Source organism: Oppia nitens, unplaced genomic scaffold (genome assembly GCF_028296485.1).
Source record: "Oppia nitens isolate AA-2021 unplaced genomic scaffold, nextdenovo-longstitch-racon4-pilon3 scaffold3_pilon_pilon_pilon, whole genome shotgun sequence".
Classification (NCBI taxonomy): Eukaryota; Metazoa; Arthropoda; class Arachnida; order Sarcoptiformes; family Oppiidae; genus Oppia; species Oppia nitens.
In genome coordinates, this window is record NW_026533221.1 from 9,464,584 (window position 1) to 9,476,570 (window position 11,987).

The window sequence follows — 11,987 nt, forward strand, 5'->3', positions numbered from 1 at the left end:
AATAATTATTAAAAATTGTTAATTAAAAGTAAATATTTTTCTAAAATCTTAGTGCCATTGGTTTGCTATGTCATCCGTTTGGTACGTATACACCATTAATCACTAATATTTTTTTGTATTATTTTATTATAACATTTTGATTGACATTACATTACAAACATACTTGACTTATCATTAAAAAAAGCTTTGGTATTATTTTAATTAATTTGTTGCATATTTTATTTCTCTCACTCGTAAACCCACACAAAAACAAACTGTAATTAATACTTCGGGTGTCGTATACTACTACCCACTACTACTACTACTACTACTACTACTACTACTACTACTACTACTACTACTACTACTACAGCTATAACCCATTTATCTACTGTTGGTTGAATAAGCCATTCAGAAAAGGTGCCAAATTGATACTGTCGTACCTGATGTGCCGGTGCCCGCCGCCAGTTACTGACCGATTGTATAACAACAATCATACCGTAGAGGTTGATGCCATTACCAGACAAACACTTGAACTCAATATACTTACAGCTATAACACCGGTCGATAATAATGACAACAATGACAACAACAATATTGTATCGTTTTAGGACATCATTGCTATTATGAAGATAAACTAATTGGAAATAAAGTTATTATATTGTAAATTAAATAAACTATAATAATTTATTTTAAATATTACAATTCTATAGCTTACAATTATAACAAATTTTGTTTTAATTTAGAAATATTAATTTTTTAATATATATATAAATTATTTATTAATAATTATTTTTAAAAAAATAAATTAATTATTGTTTTATATTTAGTCTATAGTTTAAATGAAGTTTTAAAAGATTTAATATTTGTATTATAAATTTTAATTATTGTGAATTTATAAAAAATTAATATCTATACAGATAATTAACTGTGGATTTTTTAATACTTAAAACATTATTACAGTATTATAAATATACAGTACTGTACAATATTATTAAATTTTTAATTGATGTACTAATATCTTATAAATATGATGGACGTTATGTTTTTTTTAAAAAATCTATTGAAAATTTAATATTAATATTGTTATAAGTTGATATAATTAATAATAAATGTTTTTTTTTATTATTTTTCATAAAATTAATTAAAATAATTGTAAATTAATGTATGTGATTCTTATAAAAAAATTATATTCTTTATTATTTTTTGTAAATTGTAAATATGTTATTTTTAATTTTGACAAAAAAAATATTGTAATTAATTAATAAAAAATAATGTTAAAATTGCTAATTTGTATAATTTAAAAAAATTTAATTAGAAATATATATTGTTATTATAAATTGAATAATATACAATTAATTTTAACATTTATAAGCATAATAAACTATGAAAATCAATATTAATGTCTAATCATTTACAAATATGATATATATAAAATATACAGTATCCGCTATTATCTAACCTAATATAACATTTGTCCAGTAAATACTGTAAATGAAAATCTATATAAAAATAATATAAATTTTTAAAATTATAAAATACATGTATTCAGGGTTTTAAGGAAATAAATGCCTGCCCTGGCAATGCCCAAATAGATGTCATAAATGCCTGGCATTTTTGGCATCTATTTTATTTGCCTGCCATTTTAACAACTGTATTTATAAAAATAATATAATTTAGCGTTTTTAGCGTGTTAATTAAATTTACAATTTTATACTTATTTCCAATGATATTACCTTTTAATTGAAGCAAAACAAAAATACAAACATATATATTGATAAAACAATGTTTTATAAATTAATTAATATAAAATTAAAATAATAGGTGTCACCAACTGAAAATAGATCCCCAGGGCATGGCAAAGGCAGGGCAGGCATTTTGTAAAATTGACATCTTTTGTTTATGCCTGCCATTTTTAAAACCCTGCATTGTGTAATATATCAAAATTTTACAGTTTAAATATGATTATAGATATTTGGCCTATTTTTTATTGAATTATATATAGATATATATAATCTATACATAAACATATACAGTATAGTATTATATATATATATTATTAAAATTTATATATTTCTCGAAGCTATCTATTATTTTTATGTTGACTGACCTCTCGATGCTTATTGTAATCATCAATAAAGAGATGTCAACAATACATATAACATTTATTACAGTAAAAAACACTGAGTAGTAGTGGTGTCTGTAAACAAATAACTAAAACTATTATATAATATCATAAAAATATATAGACATCAACACGTCTACCGTTATTATTATTATTATTATTATTATTTTATATGTTATGTGTTTTTTCAGCAATACTCGACATCTACACTGACAAATCTCCGGTGACTTATAATAGATATATAAAAATACATATATATTCTGTATATATATATACACTGTTATTGTATATATAAAAAAAAATAGTTTTCATATCTATCATCTTATGAAAAACTACTATTTTAAGAGATGAACTCTTATTTTAGTTATATATAATATATATAGTATACAAAGTTATATACTTTATATAGTTTATCAAAATTTCTCTCTATTAATGCCCAGAATTTTGATCCCAACTATATTTTTTTATCAATGACTGCGTCAATAGTTATTTGATTTATAAAAAATATATATTTATATAATAATATACTGTATATAATAAATGATTAATATTTATATTTCTATAAAGAAAATTCTATTATTGAATTGAATCAGTAATTGTTTAGTAATAAATAAGTAAATTTAGTAAATTATTTTTTTTCGGATAAAATGTAATAGTTTTAAATATTTGACGGACAAACACAAGTCATTGATCCTAAAGTTTGAATCGGAATTCAAGAAATATTTTTATACAATTTTTACACTATATTTCAATATACTTATAATATAAGGATTTGAAAAGACATTTATTATAAATGTAAGTCTCTTTTGTCGTTGAATTTAGTAAACAGTATTATGTGATGACATTGACGTCGATATGTTTACCCAAAAGCCTAGTCAGTGAATGAAGAGTGCAATTAAATTTTGTGGGAAAAAGTGGGTTATTTGGACATAAAGTACTGTATTATTTATATCAAAAATCTCAAACTTATATACACTTCAATAAATACAATGCTATTTGTCATTCAATAAGATACTTGATCTCTCTCTCTCTCTCTCTCTCTCTCTCTCTTAACTTATCAATATTTACTTAAGGAAAATGTCATACTATTTAGACTAAACTAAAGTTAATAAGTTATTATATATAATTAATCTATTGTAAATATCTGCAAATATAATTTTTTTATATATTTTATACATTGTTTTATATCAAATGTACATAATCATTTAAATTGCATAATTTTTTTAATTAATTATTAATTTGTTTTTTACCTGTTAGAAAGAATGTAATTTTGTTAAATAATTGATAATTTTTTATAACTACAAAATTTTATTTAATACATTACTTTTATTAAATAAAAAAGTATATTTACTAAACTTTAGTATCTTTAATAATGTATTTGTAATGTAAAATATATTTTGATAAATCACATATAATATTTAATATTATTAGTTAGGCATTTAGTATTTAAGCTACATTAATTTTTACATTAATAATACATATATTTTTTATTTATATACATTTAGTAGTTTAAGTTGTATTTCAAATTTAATGAAAACATTTTGTTAAAAGATATTTATAAAAATATATAATATTTGAAAGCAATAATTGATTAAATTAAATAACATTATAAATGTTTAAATTGTCTAATGTTGCTTAAAATACATTATATTATTTTTTATTTTATTTATTGTGATATTTAAGTTGTTATTTGTTTATAATCGAAATTTCGATTTAAAAGTGCAAACAAAACACTCGATGAGAAAGTAGTTGTCATCTTATAGTTAAAGTATATCATATATTGATATTTAAATATTATATATAATATATAACTATATTTTATAAATATATATATATATATAAAATATCTGAAATGTCAAAATCAATAGAAAATATTTAAATACATTTGTTTTCTGTTGTTGTTATAGATGTGATAAAACAAATTGAATTGATTTTTTCAATTTCACATTATTTATTAAAATTTATTGCTTATAACACATAAAAATTTTGTTTTTTTTTTGTTACTATGAATAGTTATTTTGTGCTAACATTTTTTTTATTTATTACTCAAAATGTTTATTTACCATCTAATTTATTATGTAAATTAATAATGATTAAATAAGTTAGATAATAATTACATTTATAAACATTAGTATTGAGAAACATAAAATATATAATTATCATAATTTACAATAATTTACAATAATTATAGTAAAATATTTTAAACATGTATTATTAGTCTTTGTAAATATAGATGTTATAAAACAATAATTTCATAATAAGTATAAATAATTATTTTTAACTATATTTTTGAAATTATAGTATATAATATAAATATATTATTATCTTATTAATAAAATTTTCTATTAAAACTTTATCTAATTAAGTAAAGTTTTTTTACTCGTTTATCATTTTTAATCTTTTTTTTAATAAATTAGAAAATACTTATTTAAAATTTACAATTATAATGATTATTATTTATATTCTATTACAAAATTAAAATTATGATTTTTTATGATTACATATAAAATTTATATTATCAGTAATAATTTTTATAAACAATATTAATATAAAAACTATAATTTTTTAATAATTAGTAAAGATATATTAAAATGCCTAGAATTTAAAAGTCTAATTATTATATTAAATGCGTACAAATTATATATTAATAGATTTTAAAAAATAAAAAAAAACTCAAAAACATAAATAGTAATTTAGTTGCATAAACGACTGTTATATAATATTTTTACTATGAAATTCATTGTTATTCATTAAATTGTAAGCATATTTTCTAATATGACATTTATTAATATAATAATACAATTTAATTTAAAATGTAATATATTAGAGTAAAGTGTTTTTCTAAATAACATAAAAATATTATTGAAAAAATCAAAATAAATATTTATTTCACAAAAACTTGCAGTATTTGTCTAAACAAAAAATATTTTTTTTTGTATTATTTGATAAAATTTTGGTTATAAATATTGACGATTAGTTTACTTTATATAGTCTTTTATTTATAATATATATATATAAATGAACCATGCTCATTATATCCAATAATCATGGTCAATATACTTATTATACACCTAAATAATTTATTGAAGCCATAGATTCTGATATATTGTGTAATTTTATTTTCTATTGATATTGTTATCATAACAACTATATATTTTTCTATTTCACAATAACTGTAAACAGTTTGATGATATTTATAACAACAACAACAAAATTACATTTAACAAATAATTTTGTAATTATATAGTATGGCTTATTTTATATGACTAATGTTAAATATAACCTGAAAATAATAAAAATAAATAAAATTTAATGTTTATTTATACATGTGTGAGCTACTAATTTTTATGGTGATGCCAATTACCTGGAAATTTTCAATATACTAATGTTATTTGACATTTTTAAATATAAAAATAGGCTAAAATACTCTATTATTAATATGCATATATAATAATAATATTATTATTATGTTACAGTAATAATAATAGAAATATTAATATTGAAAATTGTTTATTGGTATTCATTATTTATTTATTAAAATTGTATACAAACATAAAAAATTGATAACAAAAAAAACAACACATAATAGTAATAGTAATCTCTTATATTCTTTTAAGATAACAACTAATCAATCAAACAATAGACATGAGTTTCTTCTTTATTCATGAGTTTTATATACAAAATATGTGTGTCTATAGTGTATATACAATACAATGCATTCATTCATTCATTCATTCATTGTATGTTTAGTTACTATTTTCATCATTTGTTTATTGATTTGAATATATAGTTTTTCTTTCAAAAATAAAACTCAAACAAACAAAAATAGGAAAATCTTTTTATTTTATATATAATTTTTTTCAATCATTTGATTTTGTTTTTTTATACTAATAGCACACTGACTCGCATTAATCATAAGTGAATTTATTTATTTTTATACTAAGTTCGTATTAATATTTAAATAATAATTTTACTGAATTTTGTTTTTTTTAATAAAAAAATATAATTTAATTTGCTAAAGTAGAAATATTATAAATAAAACTCTAAATATTATTTACATTATCAGCTCAAAGTTTTAATGTTTTATAAAACTAAATTTTTAATAATAATTACCTCAAATTCATTAAAAATATTAGACTTAGATTATATTTTGTACAAAACTTGAAGTTTTAAAAAAATATTATTAGTAGTAATTTTTATCAGTAAAATAAAAATTTACGAATGTACTAGGTGACATCTATCTTCTAAAATACATATTTATTTATTATCGAATTATAATTTAAAATTGTGTAAATCAAATAAAATTTTATTTATTTTAGTTTTGTTTATTAAATAATTATAATATAAATTAATATTTATTATAATTAATATTTAATTATTTTAAATAGTTTTCTATTCTTATTAAATAGTATTATTGTTATATTAATTGTTAAAGTTATGAGTTATAAATTAATCTATTATCATAGATATTCAATAATTTTATAGAAATTAATTATTTTTTAATTATTTATACTTTATATTATACGATATATTATGGTTATAATTTCACTATTATGTATATACTATCGTTACAAATACAGTATGAGAACAATAAATAGATAATATTTGTTTAAAATAAATGTCAAATTACAAAATATCAAACATTTTTAATAGATTTGTAATAAATTTATCTATTATTTATCATTTTTCAAAGTTCATTAGTAGTAGTATTAGTGATAAATTTGTATATGTATTATGTATTTATAGTTATATTTATTTTATAATAAATGCGATTTCTTTAAAAAATTATTGTCATTCAATATAATTATCATTTAATTTAGTTTCTGATATTTCATTTAAAAATAAAAACATTTATTTTTTAAAAATGAGTTTAAAATTATTTGTTTCAATACTTTTATTATTAACAACATTATTCAATGTGGTCTACAATACAAAAGTTGTTAAATATATTGATTTAAAAGGTAACTTGAAAAATGTGACCCAAAAAGTTGACAATTTGACTGACTGTGCCGTTTGGGCCGTTTATGACCAGAACATCAACACTACCGGTTGGGCTCAGTTAGCCATTCACACGAACGGCTCTCTGGAAGACTCGCAACAGGCCTACTATAGCGGCCTAATTGAGGGCCAATTGACTGCCGATCTCATTGAACTTCACTGGCATAACAATGTTGAACATTATTGCGACAATCAATCCGATTATTGTAGCAAATTGTTTGCATTTGTGGCCAAAAATGTCGATTTTATGAAATCGCAAATTGCAAATCTCGCCAAAACTGACGTCTATTGGCGCCAAATAGAGTTGTCGTTAATACAGATAACGGGTCTCGAAGATGGGTATCGAGAGGCCAGATATAACATAAAACCGAGAGGTGGTGTGCGCCTGGATGTCAACATTACCGGTCTTTATCTGTTAAATCTGTTTGAGGAACTGGATGAACTCGGACAGGCTATTAAAGGCAAATCCAGAACCGACGACTATTTTGATGGCCATTGTTCGGCAATAATTCGGGTATTGCCCGACGGCAGTGACCTATATGTAGCACACAATACTTGGGCCGGTTTTTCAAAGATGTTGCGAATCGTAAAGAACTATAACCTGAACTACAGAAACATATCGGGAACTGCCGTATCGTTTTCAGGATATCCTGGAGTCATATATTCGGTGGACGACTACTATCTGATCAATAGTGGTCTGACAGTGTTGGAGACCACTATTGGCAACTTTAACGATACTTTGTGGTCTCATGTTGTGGCCGACAAAATTGTGTTCGAGTTTATTCGCAATCTGGTGGCCAATCGTATGGCCCGATCGGGCCAAGAGTGGGCAAAAATATTTAGCAAATATAATTCCGGTACATATAATAATCAATTTATGGTTATAGACTACAATCGATTCCAAAAGGGTAAGCCTGTCGACCAATTGGCCAGTGGTGTACTTTGGGTGGTCGAACAGATACCAGGTCTCGTAGAGTCGGCCGATGTTACACATGTGCTACGCGAACAAAACTACTGGCCATCGTATAACGTGCCGTACTTTCAAACTATTTTCGATAACAGCGATTATCCGACTCAAGTGACCAAATACGGCGATTTCTTTACATACAATCGTACGGCCAGAGCTCTGATATTTAAACGTGACGTTAATAAAGTAATAGACATGTCGTCACTGTATAAACTTATGCGATATAATGACTTCCGTAACGATCCGATTTCCCGATGTAACTGTAGTCCTCCATATACTGGCGAATATGCTATCGCAGCCCGAAGTGATCTCAACGATCCTAATGGTCGCTATCCGTTCGGCAGTTTGGCCTTTCGATCGCACGGTGCGATTGACGTCAAAATGACAAACAAAGAAATGTTTGTCAAACTTGAAATGATAGTCAACAGTGGACCCACTTATGACAATCAGCCACCGTTTCAGTGGTCAAACACCCGAATCACTGGTGTCCTGCATAGCGGACAACCCGATAGTTTCCAATTTCCACCGGTTCACGTCCAATGGTCACCGCTAAGTGTTAATGCTATTAACTTTAACAGATGTTATGATAATATTTAGATTTAGTTTAAACCTTAAAATTATTTAATAAATTTTAATTTATTAATAAAACATAATTGTTTCCACTTTATTAAACCAAAATATATAATTAGTATATATTTATTTATAGATATAAATATGTTTTTATAAACAATAATATTTTTATAAAATAAGATTGAAAAAAACTATTTTCTACATAAAATTAATTATTCAAATGGTATTTTGATAAACATTTGAATAATTAATTTTATGTATATAATAGTTTCTACAAGATAAAATAATGTTTTTATTATTAATAGAAATTTACCCTGATTAATGTTTTTAAATATTATAAATTATATTGTATTGTATATTGTAAATTATTAATCATACTAATTAATAGAGATTAACAGACAAAATTATTATATAAATTAAAATAATTATATTTACAATAATATTTTTATATTTGTATATACAGTATATATATAATAAACTTATAAAATTTTTCAATTAATTTCATATAAATTTTTAATATATTATTAGTAATATTAAAATTATATTAGAAATTCATATAAAATTTAAATCAAATGGAAAAAAATAAATCAATAAAAATATCAAAATATCTTACTGTCTAATAACAGTTTATAATTAAAGTTTTATTAACAACAAAATAATTAATAAATATTTTTAGATGTTTTTGTAAATTTCAATCTAAAAACATAAAAATTATGTAATCTGTTTTTGAGTATTTAATGAGTAAACAAAAATAATTAAAATAAAACATTTCAATACAATTAGTTTAGGATTTCAGTTTTTTAAAAAAAATGTTTACATCTTTTTATTATTATTATACTGTCGTTTACAATGAAATAATAATATTGTTATCATTGCTGTCGACAGGCGTTGTAGTGGTCCTTATATTCAGTTCAATGGTTTGTCGAGTGACGGCATCGGCGTCTACCGTATTATTAGTGTCGCCCACTAACCGGTGATGATTGTTATGACTGGTGACAGCGGTAGTTGTAGCTCTACCTCTAGTCACTGCTGACAACGATTGGTCCATTGGAGAGCACCAGCACATCAGGTACGACAGTATCAATTTGGCACCTTTTCTGAATGGCTTATTCAACCAACAGTAGATAAATGGATTATAGCTATTGATTTGATGATCAGCAAAGAGACCGGTAGTTGTATGTCATATGGTTGGGTGTGATGTAAAAAAAAATATTTTTTTTTAGAAATAATAATAATTAATTATTAGTGACAAAATTATCATTAGTCACACATTTTTGTTTGTTTGTTTGCTTGTCAATCAATTTTTATACAGTAAATGTTATATAATAGTTATTTTTTATTAGTGATTAATATGTTATACATACCAAACGGATGACATAGCAAACCAATGGCACTGAAAAATATTTTTGTATAATTAAAAATCAATTTCATAGATAAAAAATAATAATAATAAGTTTTCTTATAAATAAAATTAAAAATTATTTCTTAAAATATTTAATATACAATAAATAATAGTTTCAAAAATAATTATAAATTATTATAATTAATATTATTATTAAATAAAAATATTTTATATAATTAAAAAAACGATAATTTATTGAATATCTAATTATATTTTGAAATTAAATTAATAAAGAATATGAATATTAATAATGTATAATTGTTAGATTTCAATCACTAGTAATAATAAATTTAATTTATTTTTAAAAATATTTTTTTAATACTATTATTTTAAATATTTTGTGCTATTATACTTAATCTAATAAGATACTAATATAAAAAAAATATTTAGTGTACAAATAATATAAAGTATTTTATAAATTTTAGAATAAATAGATGAAAATTTTTATTTATTTTTAATTCATCATATTAGATTATATATATCTTACAATAATACGGCAAATAAATTTAAAACTACATTAAAAGGTTTATATTAAATTTAATGTATTTTAGATTTTATAAAAATAACAAAAATAAATAAATATCAGTTTTTAAAATATATATATAAAAATCAATAATTATTTTATTTTTTTATTTTTAAAGTATAAATATAAATGTATATTTTTTAACCTATGAGTATTAAAATCTTATTTAATATTAATTTTTATTTAAATAAATTTATTAATATTTTGTTGTAATTATTTTCAGTTTAAATCTCTATTTACAATACATAATTTAATAAATTGGTTTTAGTTTTAAATATTATAGATTTTAATCTTTAAAAATAATATTATATTTTGTTAATAAATTGAATTTGTTAATATTAATAAATCTTTTTGAAGTTAATCTACAAAAATACTAAGAATAAACTAATAATCAGAAAATTGTTTTTAAGATTTATAATAAATATTTTTTGTTTTCTTAGTTTTTAATACATAATAAGTGAATAATAAAAGTTTGTTTGCAATTAATTATCTCTAAAATAATGTAAATATTTTCTTTATTTTCTAATGTTTTATAATCTAACAATGTTTTGTTAAACATGTTTTTAATAATAATTTTAACTTTTATAATAATTTAGTATTTTATATATTATTTTTTGAATATTGTAGTTTAATTATGATAATAATAATGTTGAAAAGTTTGATATTTAAATTATATTTTAGTAAAGCATAAAATTTATAATACTATTCAAAAAATAAAAACAAAATAAAACTTTGATGTACTGTAATATATAAAAATAAATTTTCATATATTTAAAAATTTTATAAGAATTTTATATATTTAAAAAATAATTTTACTTTAATATAAAGTATTTTGTATTATAATTGTCTGATAAAAATTAATTTATTGAAACTGTTTACTACAGGTATAAAAATACAATTGATATTATAATTTATTGATACTATTTGGGTGTCAGACAATTATTGTTAAATGTCAAACGATTAAATTAAACAAAATAAAAATAAATACAATACAACAACAAAAAATTGATCTAGATAAATCTTTTAGAAAATATCAAGTAAAATACCATGATAAATATCTTGTAATTATAAGCCGCCAAATGTGAATCCATCAGTAAATGATATATATTTAAGGGAAGCCTAAAATCAAAGAAAAAAGAGTAATATATATATAAATTATATCAATACTGTAAAAGTAATACTTTATAGTTATAAATACAGTAACAATATTATACGTATAGGAGAATCGCACAAAAATAAAATTGTTAGTTTTAACAGATAATCCCATTGTATTTATTTTTTTGACCAAAAACAACTCACATAAACAACCACTGTATGTATGGTGTGTGTGTGTGTGTGTGTGTGTGTGTGTGTGTGTGTGTGTGTGTGTGTGTGTGTGTGTGTGTGTGTGTGTGTGTGTGTGTGTGTGATTGAGAACCGGTAT

The 11,987-nt window shown here is 21.3% G+C and overlaps 3 protein-coding genes across 3 annotated transcripts in view; 2 read left to right on the top strand and 1 right to left on the bottom strand.

Moving 5' to 3' along the window:
• The window catches only part of LOC128958210 (G-protein coupled receptor 83-like), a 32,862-nt gene extending 32,244 nt beyond the window's left edge, over positions 1–618 (top strand). Inside the window, exons 5-6 of the mRNA XM_054304026.1 lie at positions 53–81; positions 353–618. Coding sequence (XP_054160001.1) covers positions 53–81; positions 353–590 — 267 coding nt within the window. The 3' untranslated portion in view covers positions 591–618. The remainder of the gene's footprint in view (positions 1–52; positions 82–352) is intronic.
• Positions 619–6,928: 6,310 nt separating this feature from the next.
• On the top strand, positions 6,929–8,680 carry LOC128957594 (putative phospholipase B-like 2). The gene has a single exon (XM_054303387.1). It carries the CDS (start codon positions 6,969–6,971, stop codon positions 8,664–8,666), a length of 1,698 nt encoding a protein of 565 aa, XP_054159362.1. The 5' UTR covers positions 6,929–6,968; the 3' UTR covers positions 8,667–8,680.
• Positions 8,681–9,350: 670 nt separating this feature from the next.
• On the bottom strand, positions 9,351–10,041 carry LOC128958211 (G-protein coupled receptor 83-like). The gene is made up of 3 exons (XM_054304027.1): positions 10,004–10,041; positions 9,523–9,778; positions 9,351–9,359 (listed from the first exon to the last, which is right to left on the bottom strand). Exons 1-3 carry the CDS (start codon positions 10,015–10,017, stop codon positions 9,351–9,353), a joined length of 279 nt encoding a protein of 92 aa, XP_054160002.1. The 5' UTR covers positions 10,018–10,041.
• Between the last annotated feature and the right edge of the window lie 1,946 nt (positions 10,042–11,987).

Coding starts and splice junctions, on each gene's coding strand:
- LOC128957594 (XM_054303387.1), top strand. CDS start 6,969: ATGAGTTTAAAATTATTTGTTTCAATACTTTTATTATTAACAACATTA.